We start from the raw sequence: 21,305 nt of genomic DNA on the forward strand, positions 1-21,305 counted from the left end.
GGTTGCCACGATATCTCAAATTTTACTTGACCGATGGGGTACATCTTGTTCACAGATCTTCAGCAGATGTGTCGCTATCGCCCTTCGCAGAATTACGCAACAATATTTTTCTTTTCTAAATTATTTTAATTTTATAGCGCAAAGAAGACAATCTATTGTTTTAAGTTCCACGAAGTGATCCTTTAATATTCCAAGAATTCCTGGCAATGCGTGAACGATTCAGGTCGACACATTTTCTTTGGTCCAGGTCTATTGTAATTTCCATAAACTTTTCCCTCGAGTCGCCCCTCAAAAACAGCTGCATTACGTACTCAGCCTTAAAGTGTTCGAAACAGACGGCATGCTTACAGCGCATCCAACTCCTGTTTCATTCACGCAGGCTTTTCATTCTTTTTACGACGTAGGTGGTTTTAGATTTTTCCCCCGTTCCCTAGATCCTTTTGCTCGCCGCTCCCTGAACGCGCCGCGTACCCGCGTCGGTTTTGTTCACGCGCTGCTGGCTCGATTTTTGGTTCACTTTTACGCCAGTTGCTTCATCGTTTTTATGATATCCCCCCTCCCTCTCTCTCTCTCTCTCTCTCTCTCTCTGGCCACCCCTTTCTTTTACCTCTCTTTTAATTAGTTTGCTTTCCCCGTTACCGCACCGTTTCCGTTCCCGACATTTTACTTCCTCCTTCTCGCGTGCTCCCCCTCTTTCCACATTATACGTTTCCCTTTTATCGTTGCTCTTTTTGACCCGAACTTGATGTACGCTTCAATGAAGCTTTCAGTACACCATCCCACCCTCCGCTGACCTATTTGCCCGTCTCTTCATGTAAATATCTATTTACATTGTTCGTTTGAAACACGCCCCCGTTTCACTGTGCCCCCACGTAGCCTTTCACCACGCATGGCAATTATCCCGCGTTTAAACGGTGCTTCTTCTATTTTTGCAGAGAGAAACACGTTCCTGTCAATTACATCCTCTTTGTCCGCGTCGTCATAAATTTCACAAGAAACTTGGGTCCAATTAATTCGCTTCTCTCTCTGTCACTTCTACCAGAGGAGGAGAGCTGAATTCTATAAAACATTTTACCACGACACACTAATACCAACGGCTTCAATTATCCAATTTCCTATTTAGCTAGCAAATAGACTCGCCGGGCTGTCAATCTAGCGGGCAATTCTCCAGCAGAGGGACATCACCTGTCCGTCGTACCGTCCAGCGATCTTTTCATCAGTTCGCGTCTCAATTCCGTCGGACCCCCTTTCCAAACCCATTCCACTTTAATCCCGATCTACAAAGGGAAAGGAATGCGAGCGATATCGAGCGAGCGCGTCGTTTTTCGATCGTTTTATTGCGCTTACACGTGATCGGGGTTCGTTACGCGGGCCACGAGGAAAAAGTCGAGGGTGGCCCGTGCGTACGTGTTCCGGGCTTAAAGGTGCATTCGTAATCCCCCCCTTGGCTGGACGTCCCCTTTCATATTTTAACAAGGTCGGGCGGAGAATTTTAGGAACTCCCGACGTGGGAGGCATTAAAGGGGTTAGCGCACGGAGGAAATTGGATTTTGAGAGAGGTTTGATCGGATTAAAAGCGGCGGGGGGGGGGGAGGAGGGGAGAGACACGAGTCACGAAAAGTAATTTTGCTCGCTGAACTAATAACACAGAGGTCTGCCTTCTACCCTCCGCCCTGCCCGCCCGCCGCGCTAGCTAGCTGGCTACTTCGCGATTTTTGATGAATGGATTCCTGGCTGCCGGTTTCCAATACGGGACGAACTTTCGACATTAATTTTCTGGAATTTCCAGGGGAAGGAGCGGGGACACGATAATGTACTCCGCAATGAATCTTGGTTTAATCCTACGGGGACTTCCGGTGCCTTGATTGACTTCACGCGTATCTGGATTACTTATCGCTTGGTGTGTGCTTTTTTTTACTAGTGCAGTGTTTCCCAACTTTTTATGAGTCGCGACCCACTTTCGTAATATTCAAATAACCTGTGACCGCCTCCCGACATATAAGGTAAGGTAGATTTATTAAAGTAAAGAAGCTACATTAAAATAGATAACTTAACCCTTTGTGGTTAGATCTTCTTATAATCACGAATTGATCACATGGAGTTTACTGCACCCCAGCGAGTTTCAAACACTTTTCTTGGAAAGACAATTACTACCAATGAAATCGTCAATAATTACACTATTTTTGTAATTGTCTATTCGCATGCTCCGTGCATGGAGCCTGGATATCCCAAGCAAGGAAGCAGACCACAAACAAGAGGTACACAAACTTCTCCGCCGCCACCAACAGGTCCCAAACTTTCGCGTGCTACTCTCTCCTTAACAGCAGCATAAAACACAGAACGGTGTTAAATTCATCGTCCAGCTCTTCTTCGAGATAATTCCCCTCGATTCACGACAAGCAATCCGATCGTCTCCACGAATTGAAGCCTCAAGTTTGGATCTTCGATCCAGCAGATCTCGGCTGTCTTCGTCACGGTTCATTAATCCGCCTGCTAACAATTGTTTCCTCAGAATACAATATTATCTTGGTAGCATTACCTGTGCTAGATAGCAAAGCAAGGACTCTCGTGTCGGAATAGATTAACAGAGGACTATGATTACGTTTAATTCGCGAACATTACAATGGACTGGCGAATTTGGAGACAGACGCTTAATATACGACTGCGCGAAGCGTAATACATTGTGTTTGCGCGTGATTACTCTAATTACTAAGCAACCTGCTAAAATTCTATCGCTTTGACGTGTTGCTTTTGTCGTAGACGCTTCGAGCGGTTGGTTTAGTTCAGAAAATGAACATCGAGGCGGAGTTAATGAGACGCTCTGCGCGGAAGCCGTGTGGAACGCTGCCTCAGTTGTTCGATAGTTATTATTGCTAATAGCTACTATCAGTTCTTGATTAATGGCAGCCCATCGCGCAGAGAAATTTGGTCGAAAGAGTGAATTTCGTCACCATAGGTTGATCCTTAATGTTATCTTTTTCCATGTTTTTATTTACCGTTTTGTAAGTCTAGTCATTGTTCCCTGGAAGCTTTGGTGTTATAAAATTGAAGGCTGTGTCGCGGTAGGACTGGTTGAAATGCTACATTTGTAATTGTTAGTGTAGTGAAATACGGTCCAGTGGAGATGTAGGTTGGGAGTAAAAGTGGTCGAACTTTCAGCATGCTGCAGTTCTCATTTCTTTTTCCACTGAAAATATTATACTCCGGCCTCTATGTGTTCGGTTGAAATTCATTTCATATGATGTTGCACCTGCAATTTTATTATAATTAAAGTTAAATTGAAATTTCATTTCAACAGCCCTTCAATTAATGCACCAGAGCGAAGCGATGTGCCCGTTTGATTCAGTAAAAATTCAGACCACGTGCAAAAATTTGAAATCTTAATTGCTGGGAAAGCACACGGTAGCGACGAAATGTACAAATTTAACGATTTTCGTATTACGTCAGAATTTGAACTTTTTTTTATGAATATAGCGAAGAACTCTTTTCTGTGCAAAAAGTTCCTCCCCGATTACAAATATCAAATATCCCAATTTATATAGATTACCTTTCTAAATAATTTAAATGGCTATAGAACCAAGACAAATAAAAACTTGAAGAAACAATTATTTCCTTTGGATTTAAATTCAGCTGCGTTCGTCAGTATAATACGACCGACTTTAAAGAAACTAAGCTAACAATCGGCCAGATAAAGAAGGTCATTCAATGGTGATTGAGGATCGATCAATCTACTCGTCCTTTATCAAACATAATTTCAAAATTCCAACCACCGTGATAAACAAGCTACAAGACCAAGTTGAAAACAGAAGCTAGTCTTTCATCACCTGCGACCGCATCCATCAAACGCAAGGAAGCCAAATAAGAAACAAGATGAAGAGAAAACAGTGTGTTTCGTTACTCCGTCTCTTCCCAACGTGGCTTCGCCGCCACTAAAAATGGCGAACAGACCGACGGGAAGACGCGAAAGAATGATCGTTTCGAGTTCCATCCATTTTCGTTGCCGTTGTCGGGGCAATTCGAGGAGTCGTAAGAAAACGAAGGAAGGATGGAAAAATAGGAGACGAGCCCACTGACTCAAGCGACCTGAGCTTAATCACGATGACAACAGTGGACCGGTAGTTTCGTGCGTTCTACACGGCGGCTGACTCATTAAGGCCGCGTAACCGAAAACCGGGACAGCGCTTCGAAGACGGCGACGGAAAATTAGGGAGCTTTCGTCCGCGATCTTCGAGGGCTGGGAAGAGCCTAGGTTCGTCTATAATTAAGTGGCTCCTGGGTATGACGCCGCTTCGAAGCTCTCGCAGATAGCGTCCCTGTTGATTATCTTCGAGTAAATCGAGTACTTCGTGAACGTACTTTCCTGGCTGCCTTGCTTCGCTCCTGTTTCGGTTACCAGCCTTTGCTGGCGCTTTAGAAACTCGGGTTAAGGAACTCGTCGACTGACCTTCTTTGGGGAAACACTGTATGATTACGAGTCACGCGCAGAGTTGGTCATTAACTAAATAAAAAATGATTTAAATAACGGATCGAATAAAAGTTGTTTTAACTTTAAATTATTCGACGAATAAAGTTAATTTTTTTATTCAACGAATAAAGTTAACTCTGGTTATCTTAAATAGAGATGGACAAAATTTTATTTAAATAAATATTTTGCCCATCTCTAGACTTACACGCACGATTTTTATTTAGAATTATTCTGAGATCTTCTTTGTTGCGGTTGCATGGAGCTATTAGGCGCGTACGTGGCTATGGCGGTGTATGGTTTAGGGGAGTTTGGAATTTCAAATTTGGTAGTTTCATGGTTATCGAATTTTTCTATTCGTTATCGAGTTCGAAATTTTCTAACGAGATGTTTGTAATGGAATATTTAAGCCCTATTGGGCTCGCCTTTCAGATTGGGAGTAAAATTAGTGTGTCCAATTATTGCTCGAGCATTGCGATATTTGGCGAACCATAGTTTCAGTTTACAGAACTGCAGAATTCTGAAACTGAAATTTTATTGTATCTATTAGAGAATGTTCTGTCGAGGATTGCATGGGAATATATAGACGCCATTTTATATAGTTTGGGAAATTAATCACTTTGAAGTGAAAAGTGATTTAGACAGAGAAGTTGCGCAAGGTATACAAAACTGACTGTGTTTACCTTTTCGATGCAGTAACGTTTCTTGGTAAGAATGTTTCACTTAGGAATTGTAAATGAAATTTAAGAATTTTAGAATTCCGAGCTTTGTAATTCGCAGCTCCCTTTCAGCCTGACCGTTTACCTGCCGGTCCCGCGAGTAGGGCTTTTATTTTACCGCCAAAGTTAATTAACATTTAGCCACTGACCGTAGCCGAGACATGAATATGCGAGACCTCGCGGATGTAATTACGTAATTTTGTAGCCGGCCGTATTACCTCTCCGCGTTCGTCTGAACCACCTTTCTCGTGACACCGAAGCAAAAACTGAAGGAAGCACTCGTTACTTATGCAAAGAAATGTTTCAATTAAAATTGCTCGTAGGAATTACACTGCTTCCAGAAATGAAACTCTTGCCCCTAGTATGATAAAGATTTATTCTTTCACCTGTGATTTCAAATAACAAGGCTGTGGATATATTTCGATAACACATTACTGTAAAGTCAGAAAAGAAAGGATTACTTTCACAAATTATTAAAGTGTAAAATAACTTGTTCATACTACTGGTACTAGTGATTACTTTTACGTTTCACGAATTAGTTTAAAGGTGGATTAAATGCTAAGCCATGAAATTTGAGGAAATTTTCGTGACGGTGGGAATGAACGAATGACAGTTTCATCGAGTAAAGTGTACTATAATTGATACGGAGCAGCTACGAGCCTCAAAGATAACACAAGAAACACAGTTGCCTGGGCAATATGCAAAGTGTTTCGAGCACAAAGTTATTTAATACGATACTCAAAGGAATCTTTTTCGCGTCGGGATATTCAAATTGAACGAGTTACAGAAGTGGCTAAACGCGATAAAGGAGACAGTACTCTCGGATAAAGGAATCGTTCCTTCTTCCCTTCTTTTATGTCGTAGAACGTCTGGGAGTAAGTGCTCAAAGCAAAGCGGACGTCGCGACTGGAAGCGTTCGACTGAATAGAATTCCAATTAAAGCACCTGGACTCGCGGAAGAATCTTTGATATCCGAGTTTCGTCATTCGGCCCGTCTCGGCCTTATCGCAGAGATCGTCGATTTTCCGTCGAACTTGTTGATTAAAAATGTTTTGGATACCATGCAACATCCTTCACCTCTGTCTTCCGGTAAAATTTAGAATCCATTACAACCTATTCTGATCTAAGAAATTTTTAACAGCATCGTCGAAAAAAGTAAAAGTTAGAGTTAGAGTTAGAGTTAGAGTTAGAGTTAATGTTAAAGTTACAATTACAATTACAGTTACACTTAAAGGTAAAGTTGAAAAATATATTCGACGCTGAAGCGCGCGACGGATTAAAAAAATTAACTTTATTCGTCGAACGGACTTCAAAGGTGTAAAATTTAAATTAAGGCCATACCACTTATTTCTATATCTAAAAAAAAATAGAATTCAAAGAGAAGTCCCGAAGAATATCATCCAATCAATCAAACGCAGACAAATATTAATTTCATCGAATGGGTACCAAGAGCATTTAACAGCTTCACTCGAATCACTGCGGCTGTTTCATTTTATTTAATAGAGTTCTCTAATGAAAGTTCTGCTCTGGATATCTCGCGAGTTCTTTACCCTCCTCCGTTCCTCCTGCATCCACGGATCCCCCTCGTTTTTCGCCAGGCTGCGACGCAGCCGAGGCGCGTTTAAAGGAATCAGCAGACAGGAAATTAGCTCGGAAATCGCTTTCGTAGTCGCGAACAACCAGGTTCCCCTTCGGTGGCCTGCCGTTTGATTGCCACCAAGTTACGCAACCGGAACGTTTTATCTTGTCAGCGCCCCTCCTCCATCCTCCACCCCCCGAGTATTTGCACGTTATCACACCCCCGGGAGATCGTAGCACGGCCGTATGTCGACGCGTGATTGTCGCTGAATTAATTACGCGCGAGCCCCCGCGGTAAATATTTCTGATGAAATGCGGCGAATCCCTGGATAAATGAGCGTCATCGACGACACCAGGCCACTCGAGGCGAGCCAGGCGAATTTACGTAACAATTCATTGAAAGGGTGTGCCCTGGGATTGAGTTAAGCGAGATTTTACGCCAGCTTGCCTGGCGAATTCACAAATGAATTTGTTAGCAGCTGGTGAACACGAAGTTCATGGTCTTTGGTAAGACTTTCTGATTTGCGTTGCTTTGATAGCAACTGCTGTGTTGAGAATGGGTGATAGTGGTGTTGGAACGTGAAAACTGCGTATTAGCTTTGGAGAAACTATTTAGTGGAGAGCTCAGTGTAGATATGGGCAAAATTTTTATTTAAATAAAAATTTCGAATAACGTATAAAAGTTAAAAAAAAATTATTCGTAATCTGTCGTCGTTGACGAATAAATTCTCGTCGAGTGAAAGAGAATAACTTTATTCGTCAAATAAATTTTTAATTTAAATTTAAAGTTATTTCAATAATTTTTTATTTAATTCATTAGCTTATAGGTACTTATTAGAACTTTCTAAGTTCTTGTGCCGAGGGCCACAATATACTTGAATTTTCACGAACACTTCTAGACCACCTTATACATCCCTTAACTTTAAAAAAAAATCCTGGTAAAATGGCGTTTCAAAAACTTTACTAAGGACTCATCTTTCGCTCCTCCACGTTGCTGAAACATTGATTCACAAAATGGTGGTCCCTCCACACGATGCACATTACCATTCCTCCCATTGAGATCAACATGCATTACCGCCCCCTCCCCTGCAAGTGCATTCGTTCTGTCGAATTGAAAAGAAACGCAGCAAACTCTCTTCCAGCACGGTCCATCCCCCGTCAAAGTAAACAATAGACGTCGCAACGCACAGGAATCTCTGCCCGTCTATTCTACACCCCCGTCCGTTTCACGGCGCGTGCAAACGTTCGAGGGAAATATTCATCTTGAAACGATGCGCGGACGATGTGCAACCGGATGCACGATTCCTAACTCCATAGCGCGCAGTAACGTGCACGATGGAGTAACACGTAAACTCGACGCTTCTCTTTCATGCACTGTTACCGCGCCGCTTTTCCATCCGTTTCTTTTCCCCTCTGCCTCGTCACCGTTCCGCGGACCGACTGGAAAAGTTATTTCCCCGCGGTTTGATGCACTTAAGTCGCAGCCTCGGGGGAGAGTCGGTGTTTTGAAACGGTCGAAAGTTCCCGCGACCGTGTTTAATTAGATGCTCGACTCCCAGTTAACGGGGTTCTTCTCGGATCCAACGAGAAGCCACTGCGACGTCTCGTAATTTGTAAACTTTCATGTCGCCCGAAGTGGCGCGCTCCGGACGTGTAATTTTTGTTAGAAGTGCAGACTTCTTTGGAGATTCGTGTCCGTATGCAGGAGGCGATGGAAGCTTCAGAAATTTGGTGATCGTAATAAAAGTAGTTGGAGAGTGAAATAAAAGAGGAGTTACTAGAGAATTCTAACAATGTTTATTAAAATGTTATGCAGCTTCTAGCTGACATAAGTGATTAAAAAAATTCATTAACTGAAGCAGTAACATTTTATACGCTCTCCAATGATCGATACTGTCTGAGCTTCAGCGCGATCTACCGTTTCTACTTGAATTCTCTGGCAGCGGTAGGAGCGCCAGTAGTAACGTGCAGCATTGGTCAGCCCTGGCGCTCGACTCTGTTTCTGCTCGAAATCTCCGCCGTCCACTACCACTATTAGTAATACCAGCACACCAATGACACATCCAGTGTTTCTGAAGTAGTAAAAGCTACACCGTCCCAGGACAATAGAGATCAACGTCTGCCAAATACCCAGTTCCCCCAGCATCTGCGGAGTTTCAATGGTGGCAGATTGCAGATGTCTGCAGAGAATTGAATAACCGTGCCAATATATCCTCTAAAAAAGAGCACGAAGTTTACATTCTAACCAGTTCGACTTCACAAAACCCCTTCCATTTATTTTCATTTTCCAGCTCTTCAATGCCCGCTCAAATCAACTTCCCTTTAAATCATCAAGCTGCCAGATAAATTACCGATGAATCAAGTGTTAAAATCTGATATAATTCTTCTAAATTCCCCTAACAAGGCCGCAACAGAAATTCATAAAAGGGCCATTCAAATCGAGTCACACGGCGATCCTCCCCCAAAATCAACCATCTCGAGAATGTAGCCTGGCGCATGACATACTCATCCTGTCTTTGCGATCAATTTTTTCCCCCCCAAAGAGTCATCCTCCCCTTGTGGCTACGATGCTGCATTCCGCGCACGACGCCGGCAAACAATGGCGCACAAATTATTAGAACACAGTGGTCCTTCGTCCCCTCGAAGGTCGACCAGTTTCCCGAAGCTTTTCTGGGACCCGAGTGCACCTCGGTTTACAAATCCACGACACGGTATCGATTTCCTATTAGCATCAGGTGAACCGCTAGTGTTATTGGCCAAGACTGGAAGGCGGCCGCTGGCCGTAGACCATCGTACGGATCAACCGTAAGAGTTATACGGGCCTGTGTGTGTGGGCGCATAAGTCATAAACCACGATGATATCGGCGCGGTGTAGCATTAACCTTAATTACGTTCGAGCATTAATGCTTGCGCGAGGCAGCTGCTAACGACTCTGACCTCCTAATGTTGGACGTTTCTATACAGGCGTCATGTGTCAGTGCAGATCGAGCGGGAAGCAGAGGCGGAAAAGCGTAGCCAGCATGCGTCCGCGATCCAGGAAGTCCGAATATCGACGGGAAGTAACGGGTGCCTGTGAACCTCGGCAGCGCCACTCGAATTGCGTTCAAGTAATGTATGGACGCGATGAAGTCGATTTGACTCGGTCTTGAATTGTGAATTCTTAGTGTTAACTGAAAGCGTCAGGTTCGGGTGAGGTGTACGCGTGTTTGAAGTGACGCGAAGGTTACTATACTTACTATGTTCATTTTTCAAGGACTAAATATTATGTAAGTTCTTGTGCTCTTTATTTGGACAACTGTGATTTATTTCGTAAATTTTGTGGCTAGGGTATCTGGTAATAATTCATTTTATTTTGATTATGCACTTACAAGTTACACTCCAGTAAAGATTAGAGTGCCAGAGTTCCTGTTTCTGTGCTTGTTTTAGGGAGGAAAGAATCTAATCCTTCTGGTAATATTAGTAGAATTATTCAATAGTATTGTATAATGTAGAATAATGCACTATTATTTGATTTTGTTATAACAACAATGCTTGGTAATAATGGATAACTGTAAACGGAAAATGTTGGGATTCGTGGAATGAAGTTCTGAACGTTATAGATTAATGTTTCAGTTAAACATTCGTAGCATTATTTTGTGTTATGTCGTCTGGCGAGTAGATATTGAGGTGAAAGGTTCTTTAACATTTAAGCTTTATGAATTTGTTCCAGATATTTTGCCGAAAGTACTAACTAGAACTTCACAAGGTGCGCCATATGAGACGCACATCTATTTTCATTATATTAAATTTAAATTAAAAATTTCTCAAGCATGAGGCACAATTTCTGCTATAATTGTCTGTGTAATAAACTTAATTCGCACTAAACAGAAAATGTTTGCAGTATACAGTCCAGCAAACCTCTTTACCTTCACATTTATTTCGACATACTATAAAAGTTATTTCTGGAAAACTGAAAGCCTGAAAAACACCCCTATTAACTACGTTCACTGTCTTCCATTTCCCAACTTTCCTATTTCACTAGTTACACAAATCACTATACATTTACCGAAGCACTACTTATTCGTACGTTCCCGTGAAAGCTACTTGTACTGCAGAAACTGGACCGAGTCGAATCGGTTTATAAAATAGAGCGTTCACTAATGTGCTCTCAATTCGAGGCAAGTGAATGATAAGGAAACTCTTAGAAAGCAAAACGTGTGGCGCCCTGTCGAGGTCAGCTCGCGACGAGCAAGTTCCTGAAGAGGAAGCAACGAGATATGACACTATAGTACTCACCATCGTTGTTCGTTCGAGCGCGCGGAGGCGATGAGCTGGCCGTTGGGAAATTTCGTGAAACGTTGTCCCTTGGCTGTGGTTGCGGCCCTTCGAGGTTCGGACTGGGGCTGAATTCTGCCCTGAAGTCCGCCCTGTCGAAGCCCTCCTCGAACTCGTGCAGCTGGTTGATCTCGTCTGGCTCGAGAGCGCCCTCGTAACGGTCCCTTAGCACTGTTCGTGGCACTGCAAGAAGAAAAAGATGTAGGTGCTATGGTTAGTATCGTCCAAATACAGAACACTTTATAAACAAATAGGGAAAATCCGGGGCTCTCGGTACACGTAACATAAAACTGTTCATTAAAACTGATATTATTTATTTTATTAGAATAAACCTAATATATTCAGAATTTTATGCTGATTCAGAGAAACTGGTTGAATTTTACTTGAAGACGATATTTGCTAAAAAATCGAGTAGAAAACTGAAGTCATAACGTGTGAACATTTTCGCCCTTTTTGGGGAGAGATGTAGCATACAATTTTTCACGAATGCGGGGGGCTAGGTTTGTCACACCTCATGCCGATACTTTTATTCGGAAATTGATGACACTATTATTAACGTTGAGTAATACATTAAATTTGGTTCTCATTCGTGCAATTCTGTAAACTTGGTAAAGTTCGGCTAATAGTAATTTGGCTACAGTAATTTGGCTTCTGTCAGTTCGACAGAAAGAAGACGTTGCAAACAGAAGCGAGACTTCGAAAAATTGGTGCACGATATACCCTGTCACGTTTTGAGTTGAGAATTTTAATAATAAGGTTCTCGTGGAGTTAGAGGAGGGGCTTGGAGTGCAATTGAGGGTGGAGAAGCTCTCCAGTCTCAATGCAAGTATTGCGCAATTTTCAATAACAGCAAAGGAGAATGATCGAACAACTCGTGAAGAAACTTTCCTCTTATTTCCGCGTACAATAACTTCTCGACGGTCATATAATTTGATTTCCTCGATGTCGCGATTGGCTTATCGCCGCGTGGACATGGGCACGTCCCCTTTTCGCAAATTTTCGCATGCCAGAGTGATTCGAGGCGCGTCCACGCGTGTGCAACACCCTGATTTCGCGAGTACGTGCTCGTTCGCTTGAAATGCAGCTGCATACGCGAAGCAGGATATCGATGCCGCGGCGCCTATACCGAATATTATGCGGCGGGAAATAAATCGACTGCTGTCGTAACGTAAAATGGACGATCTTATTGTATCGACAGGATTCGAGGCAAACATCGTTGGAGAAATGCATTATGCAGAAGAGACGTTACTTAACCTGCAATACAACTCAGTTTCAATTTAACCACTAAGGGCATAAGGCATCGTAATATTTTTACATTGCTAGTTCTTACCAGGACCAACTTGACTTTTTCTCTGATTACATGGATAAAATCTGTACAAAACTTTTACGTGGGTTGCGTTGAATGACTCATATTGTATACTCATGCATTTTCTTTTCTCCTTCTCTCTGTCTTTCTTTCTTAATGCGCGTCCGCTTTTCTACCTCATTTGTAATTAATTATTCCAAAGGGTTGTCTACCTCGTCTATTGTAGTTGAATTAAATTAAAGATTAAAGAATTGCGCAGAATTTGCATCGGCTACTATACACTGCAAACTCTCGAAATCAATTTTTGTGTCAGGGAAGAGCGAGCCCTTTGGAAATCTTTTAGATACGCGGTTTCGCTGGCCATCAACGAAATTACAGCGCCCAGGAACGTGCCAAGAAAAACGCGCATAGATAATTCTGACGCACTTTGCATCAAACGAGATTTGCTTTCGTGACCCAGCATAAAGAAACAGCTCCGGCAATGTGCATGGAGCACGCGTGCCGCCCTTAAAAATACCGTGCTTGTGCCCCCAGGAAATTGTATTCGTGTTTTTTGCAAATAACGTTTACATTTTTCGGGGGAAATAACACGGCTGCGCGTGGTCGGCGTTCGCGTTCTAGGGAACGCGGATTATTCAATGAAAATCGGGAGAAAGCAGAGCGAAATGTATATTTTTCATAATATAATTTGAAATTTGTCTTAACTTGCTAGCCACTTATTGTGCGTCCATGTTCATTGAACTTTTGCAGCGTCGTACTAAAAATAAAAATTGCGAACTCTGAGCAGATTTGCTTTTTTAATTCAATAATTGCTGGCCAACGATTTCTGGAATAGTTCGCCGCAATTTTTTTTAGAGAAGAATGTGGCGATAGCAGGAAATGTTATTCGAGGATTTTATTTTTTTGAACGTCCTAATTAAATGCTAATGAGCTCGGCAGTGAAAGGGAAAAGTTCTTTGTTAAATATATTTCCTAGACCACACAAAGGGATTTTATGTTTCTGAGAAATTATAATATTTAAAAACTACGTTTGCCATCAGAATTATGAATATCTTTCAGAAGGGGCTGCAGTTCCGCTGCGAGGAATCTAATATGGGACTTGCATTAAATTTTAATAGACTTACCTGAATGACGAAAGAAGGATTTTCGGCTAAGACGAAACGCACATCCGAAATTTCGAACTCCATGGATAAGGAATAACTTTTATCTCCGTCACGAGAGCCGTTTAAGCTTTTATTATGCCATCATGCTGCACGCCCAAGTTAAAGTAACTCGTAAGATAGCCCCCTTTAAGAGGCATTTATGGAAATCATATTTTTTTAAAGGTACCATCAATCCGTGCTTCGGGTGGATAAGAAATTTTAATAAAATCTAAATTCAGGATCTAAAGTGAATTTCGATGGCGCGACGCTTTGCAGGGAAGAATTTGTAAAACCGATGGCACGAGTCGCATGGAAATGTAGCTACACCATTTTTTTGTCGTCTAAGAACGTGCAGGAAATTTCCTTCCTGCATTTCATTTGCGTTAAAAAATTCAAAAGCCGTTCAAAAATTCCAAATCAAGAGTCTACATTTTACGTAGATTCTACATTCTGTGTTCCACATTCAACTTCCTTTAGTTCGTTCAAATTGACGAGATACGCCAAACATTTATAACCACCAAATGCCACCAAAAACTCGACAAACAATTACCATCGCAACAATTTCGTCTAAACCCTCCTTATCTACCCCCAAAGGAATTTATTTTCCACCCCATTTCCATAGAGAGAAATCCTCAACTAAGCAGCTTAAATCGCAGAAAAGTCGATTCCACTGTCTGCCGGTGGGATAATGAAATAAATCGAAGGTGGTTCTGGCGTGCGTCGCGTTATCGGTGGAAAATGCAACGACAGTGCTCGCGAAATTACGAGGCGTCGAAACCGCCGGATTCCAGGGCTTCCAAGAGGGGCGTGCACAGGACGGAAGTAGCCAGCCTCGTATAGTTTACTTACCGCGATTAATAATTGCAATTTAACACCAATGTTGCGGTGTCGTGCAGCACAATGGGTTACAGTAGCTTTGGCTTGGCCACGGTGCTCTCTAACCGAACAGGATACATTATAACCCTCCCCCGTGGATAATGGAACAGAGAAAATGCGAGACCATGGAAGATCCAGCGGTATCACGGGGCGCATTCAACGGGGGTGTCTCGTTTCGAGGCAAAAATTTGTGGTAATAAAAGTATTACCGATAAATCAAGTATGCATTTTACGCGTAGCTGCACGTTGAGGCTCGCGTATCGACGGAATGGGATTCTGAGGGCACCTGGAGAATTTGAGTGCACGGTGCCAGGTGATATGAGGCATGCATGGAAATCCAGAGTTTCGGATAGTTCCGTGAAGGGAGTGAAATAGTTAAGATAGGTAGTACCTACAGAGTTATTTAGTTTCGAAGAAATTGCTACACTGTTCTCGTTCGAATAAGAAGACAGGAAATAGAGAAACGGTACCTTCTGCCACGATTTCAGGCAGATTTTACACTATTGAACGCCGCGACGAGCCCAAGGTATTGCCTGTGGCGCAATGATTACCACCCAAAAGCGTTAATCCTCGTGGACGTCGATTGGGGATAATATGACAAAGGAAATACGACAAAGGAAATGAGATGCGGCTCCCATTGGCCCAGCAACGAATCGTCATCTAATCATCGGTGCACCAGCAAGTGACCAGATAACAGAGGTTCGGTAGATTGCAGAATTTACATTCCCACGGAAATTCGTCTAGGTTCGCCAGAGGCTTCCCAGTGGCCCTCTGCTAACGCTATCCCCCGCAAGTTTCAATCCGCACCCAATCTTCGATAAGAAGTGTTCCGTCTCCGAGAAGGGGACTCGTAAATTATCAAGGGTTTACTCTGGCAGGCGCCAGATAGTCTAGGCCCAAACATTGTAACTCGGGCGTCTGGAGTGTCTTCGAGGTGACGAAACGTATAGACGGTCGTCCTGGGAGATTTTTTTCCCTCCCCTTGGAGACCGAACCGCAGGCAAAGGTCACACCTACATTAAGCCGGATCCAGAGTTGAATGAGTATACGTTGAGCAAGGCTGAACGCGCACGAATATTCTGATGTGGACACATATGCTAGTATGGATGTTTCATTCGCGATGACTCGACGCATGCGGCCCGACTCGCGAATGCCGACGTGCCTCTATTTTATTATTAAAACCTTCTCCACCGCCATTAATTTGCCGTTGGAGGCGTAGTCGCGAATTGATACAAGAAATTCGTCTACGTACTTACGCGAGAGGTAAATTCACGGTCAAAACAAGAAGCAAGCAGTGAGTCAGGCATTTTCGTGAACAAATTAACTCTCTTTCGCTGGCTCGTTCCGGCAGAGGCGCGCCGCTATTGCACCCGCGAAGCATAATGTAACGGCAAAGCGTAAGTTAGCCGAACAAACTTTGTTCTTTGATAATTAGCCGTGTAGACAGGCTACCAAAGTGCTGCGCGGACCGTGCGGATCGCAGAAGAACCCACTTCAACGGCTTCGAGATGCTTTGAAAAGTAAATGGGGACTCATTAACCCTCCGCGTTTCTGTTCCCCGAACAGCGCTAGCGCATTTACGAGTTATTCACGTATTTGAAGTGCTCTTCACGAAAGCATACATTCCGGCTGAGTTGAAGTGCGCGCTGGGACTTCTTCCTTCGAATTTATAAACTAAAAACAAACGGGACTCCGTGCCGTGGCGCGCGCGGAGTTTTAATTCGTGCTCGAACTACCCTCGCGAACTGATGGTTCCTGCTGTCGCCGACGGGGCAGTGGGGATGCCTCGGTTCGACGAGGAAATGGGGCGTGGAAAAGTGTTTCGTCGTTCGCTACGATTCTCTCATTAATTAAACTACTGTTTCGCAGGGCCAACTGGCCGAGCAACGGAATGTCGAATGTTCCGTGCGATTTCCAAATAATGGTCCTCGTTGCCATTAGCTGGGGACGGGGTTATCAAATATGCACTCGGCCAAGTGACTCCATCGCGCCCCTATTGTTGTTATCGCAATTCCGCATTTTAATCCTCGGCACGTTCAATAGCCCAGCCTGCTACGTAATTGAATACGATATCGGGAGCACCGTGTCGCAGTTAACGGGAACGCTGCGCGACAAGTAGAACGGAAAAACATGGATGAACGATTGGTTTCCACCAAACGGTTTGCGCCGTCGATCGTGGGAAAAACTGAGGCAATTCAATGTGTAAGTATACGGGTATGGTAAAATTTATAAACGCCGGGATCGAAATAAAGTAATAGCCGAAACTTCATAATGTCAGAATCGATGTAAGATCGCAATTCAATTAAACTACTGTGTTATAGATCTGAATTTCTCTTTGGTCCTGCGTGCATCCTTTTTTTCATTTGGAATTTCAGTTTTCTACCTTGAATATGGGATAAGTACAGTATTATATTTTTCTAAAAGTCGTCAACATTAAAATGTTAATATTGAACAGGCAATGACTCGAAGATTTACTCACATAAATTAAACCCTTCGTTGACACGCCGGGTGTGAGCCACCAATAAGCTGATTTTGGCACTTTGTACCCTTTCCAATATCTATGTAGAATATCGTGGATATTCGTGGAATATCTGTTTTTTCAATTACTGAAATAGCCTACATTCTATACACAAAATAAGTACCTTTTTTCCAAAGCCGACTTACAAACTATTTTTTTCCTCAAAATATTGTATCTGAACAACAACTCTGTAGATTTTTAGCTTCTGATATTGAAACTTGTAAAGGTTACAATTTTTTGAAGATTTTTCGTTTTTTCTCGACATGTGGTAATCTAGAATTTTTTTTACATAGATTGTGATAAAATTTCAATAAATAAAACTATTGGAATACATTCTAGAGGCCTTGAAATTGACACATGACTTTTTCATAACGATTGGGTTCTTCAGATGAGAATGGCAGCCGTTCAAAAATTGCTCTGCGTTATTTTCCATAACTTTCTCATACTTCCTGTCCCATTGTCCTAAATTCGTCTTACCACCTTTTAGTAATATACAGGTTTTTTTTTAAACATCAATAATGCCGAACCTTGTCCATTCATCACTTAATTATTATTTGTAATTGGTGATGTAATAAAGACATTATTATTATTATTCTAAGTAAATTGTACGTATAGGAAATTTGGTTAATCATTCTAAGAATACGGTGTGAAGCATAACTTCCAGGTTTTAATACGGAGGAATTCTACTAACAATTAATGAGAACGAAATTCGCTAGACTTTCGCTGAAACCATCAAACGCGATGAAGCTTATCAAACGCGTATCGTATTTGCCATTAGCTTAACACACAGGCTACAGTAATAACCCCTGGCGCCCCGTTGTCTGGCAGGGTTTTGGGGTAAAGTGTACGGCCACCGCGGGCCAGGATAATTATGAGAACGTGCAATTTATATCCAGCACGTGCGGCTTTCGCCTCTTCGATCTGTGCCGTGGAAACCTCTTGAAATCGTGGTGTTAACAGGTTCTGGAGCTCCTCTGGCACCGCAGCCTGCGACCAAGATGCATTAAACATCATCCATGCGCTGGACGTCAATGCGATTCGCTGGTAAAGATTGAATACGTACGTTGGTGCACTAACAACGACGCGGGAGAAGCATCAGATTCAAGTGGCAGCCCCTTGAATCGGAGACATTAAGAAACTACTGTTCAGGGATTTCAGATTAATTTAGGAACTGTGAGGCCACGAAACCTCTATTTATAAACCGAAATTTAAATAAAAATCCTGTTTCTTCAGTCCAACTGGCGAAATATTGTGGAAAATTGAATATTACTGCCGACTGAACGTAGTCAAATCCTAGAATTCAACTCTTTTATCTGTAAAATTCTATGGAATTAAAGATCTAAAACAAAAGTTAAATGTTTGTACCATAAGTATTGCTGTACTACCGCAGCACAGAATTTAGCAATCCCTAGTCAGTTCTTGTTAATCTCAGAACGATAATTATTTATTGCTACGATTCTAAATTATGAAACCCCCTCTCGGTTGCACCCTGCACGTCGTTTTACCCTGCGCCTAAGTGTCACTATTAAATTTAACAGACACTATGGTAAATGATATCGCTCCGTAGTACATCGCACCATTAATCCTGCTGTTTCTATTAAAGCCCATCGATTGAAGTATACCGCAGACACCCAAGCTTCCAAGCAAAGAGGATGGCCACAGAGCCCCCATCTGCAGTTGGCGTAGGGCGATAATAGCCGTCTACTTGAACCAACGATCGAAACAGTCCCTGAATCTCAGAGGGGCTCGATAGTGACGGATCTAGACGTGGATCAACATCATTGCAACGTTTCGCTGAATCGGGAGGCTGGTTGCGTGGCAGTAAAGCCTTCAGTGGCTCCAAGCAGCGTGCTGGGGAAGGCGAGGCGGATCCAAGGGGGCAATTATTGTTCCCCAAAGTCCCATCAGCGAGAGATATCGTCGCGGGCCATGGCAGGCCAAAGGTGTTCCTCTAAATTCTGCGGGACCCTCGGCGCCAGAGTATCGCTGCTTTCGCGTTAATAAGATCCGTGTAATTCGCCAAGGGTCGATTCCGTTCGTGGAAGCTCAATTTCCGTCCGTGAAGACCTCCTCCAACGAATCGAAGTTCCCTGGACGTTCCCTGGACGCTCGTTTGGCCCTCGGAATTCCGAGTTTTCTCGTGGCTGTCGTTGATAAGCTCGTTGTCAATGTAATGCTTGGCAAAGCAGATTATACGACACGTTCTTTGCTCTCTCTTTATTCCACTGCTGTTCTCTGAATATTCCAGTGTTCTTCGTCGTTCGTTTGGCTCAAGTTTCTGGGGCCTGTGTCGTGATGAATGATCGATGGCAGTCGTGACTTAGATGGAGTCGGGGGAGCGAATGAGACGTGATATGCAAATGAAATGCATGAATTCATGTTAGAAGGTCGGTTAAATTGAAAGAGGAATAGAAATGTGAGTCCCGAAGTAATACTTTGAGAATAATATTAGAACTTCCAGTTCCACGGTGCTACTTGTTGCATAATGTTATTCAAAAAGATCGAAATTGCAGTTTTTACAAATTACGAATAGAAAATTCGAAAGGTAAGCGACTACAATTCGAAACACATACTATTTGTCTTTCTCGAAATTCCATAATAAATTCACGTGCAAATTGAAAGCAATATTAGGGGTTTGCCAAATGAATAAATTTGTTTAAAAACACGGAAAGACAAAGAAAGGGTTATACAATCAATCTTCATAGACAGGAAAATAAAAATTAGTCAACGCATCCCCAATGTTTTCGATTAATTTAATATTCGGCTGCAAATGACGAGCCGCTTTCGAGCGACAAACTGAACTTTTAAAGTTGCGGTTCTATGACTTCAGGTTCACGCTGTGGCCAGCTCCGAGCCGGCGTGCGAAATAATTTCCACGGGAATAATACCTGGAAAAGGCGGTACGCCGCGTTGACGCTGAAAGAGCTGCAACCGGGATGCAACAACGTCCGCGCGCGTTGCATTGCCGATGCAGGCCAACCGGCCTCTCGCCCGTTGCCGTGCATACGTTCCTAATTTCACGAAACGTCACCAAGCCAAGCACGGAACAATTTGGGATCGCCGAATCTGCATACCGACCGTTTCTCATCGTCATTGAAGATCACGAAGCATCTGCAGCGTTTATCCGTGACATCACAGGAATTCCTGATGCTTTCCCCAATTAATTTTCTCGCGGACCAGCCAACGCAGGCTCCCAAACTGGAATGTCTTGCGACAACATTACACAGACCTGGCGTAAAATAGTCGCGAGCGAACCCACATTCACGAAACCAATTCAATATGACGCATAATTCACCAACAACTGAGTTCCACGTACATATTATGCAGTGCTGGGAATATTTACCGCATTAGTCTGAAACGTACGCAGTACGCAGAATTTTCATAGCAATACGATTGATAAAATGATTCTTGCACAACTTATTTTTGCCAAGATGTGGGCTACACATTTTTGCAACAATACTTTGCTACTACTGCTCATAAGAGAGGGAGAGAGGTACAAGAGATAAAGTGTTTATTCGAGTGATGCAATAAATATTTCTACTACCGCAGTACACGTATTTATAATAAAACCTATAGTATTTATTAACACAATTTAACTAAGTTTAAATGGCCTATACCGAAGCAATGATCCTACACTTTTCAATTCATTTCTCCATGCAAGATCATCACCCCCCAGCCTCTATTACGCCAATGACAGCATTGTTTCTAAGTAGAACAGTCGTTTAAATTACGATATAAAGGGGCCAGTTCTTGGATTTCATATTTCCACCAAACTCTGGCGTGGTGGGAGTTGGCAGGAAAACATTATGTCATTCGGAATGGTACAGAAGGGACTGAGACGAGAAAGGAGGAGAGTGTAGAGCGACAAGCCCGGCACACGGCAACGAAAAATGTCCACGAATCCCAGGGGGGAGGACACATCCGACACGACGGTCAGGACCTTCCGCCGCGAGTGTTTCCGGTAGATTTTTGCCGCGGGGCATTCGATCAGCCGCATTCATCGCGTAAAATCCAAAATCGTTTTACTGCAGCGTGCATCGACCACGAAACAATGACCTGTCCCCGGTTCGCTTTGTAACTTTTGCCTGGGGACGCAGTAAGGGATGTACGGGCGGGAAACCTGTGGGCGCTAACTCGCATACGAGTAGTCAGATCTTTTACAAACACGAATAGATAACCGCGCTGCCCCTCGGGATGAACTACGTTGACTGAAAGCAACGGAATTGGATGCGTCATTACTAGCCTGATGCTTTGTTGGATTTCTAGGATAGCGCACAGAGGGGATGGATAAAACGTTAACTACGATGCATTTTAGTACACAGACGCGAGATGAAGATACTGATATTTAGCCCTTAATTAGAAGGAGGAAAATTTCTTAGAGAGTACGTCA

General features: G+C 43.0%; 1 protein-coding gene across 3 annotated transcripts in view; it reads right to left on the minus strand.

Annotated features, from left to right (window-relative positions):
• LOC143368664 (uncharacterized) overlaps nt 1-21,305 on the minus strand; it is a 249,502-nt gene that overhangs the window by 20,656 nt on the left and 207,541 nt on the right. For all 3 annotated transcript variants that reach the window (XM_076811614.1, XM_076811613.1, XM_076811612.1), the window contains exon 6: nt 11,035-11,256. In XM_076811614.1, the coding sequence (XP_076667729.1) occupies nt 11,035-11,256 (222 nt within the window). The remainder of the gene's footprint in view (nt 1-11,034; nt 11,257-21,305) is intronic.

This window comes from Andrena cerasifolii, chromosome 5 (genome assembly GCF_050908995.1).
Source record: "Andrena cerasifolii isolate SP2316 chromosome 5, iyAndCera1_principal, whole genome shotgun sequence".
NCBI lineage: Eukaryota > Metazoa > Arthropoda > Insecta > Hymenoptera > Andrenidae > Andrena > Andrena cerasifolii.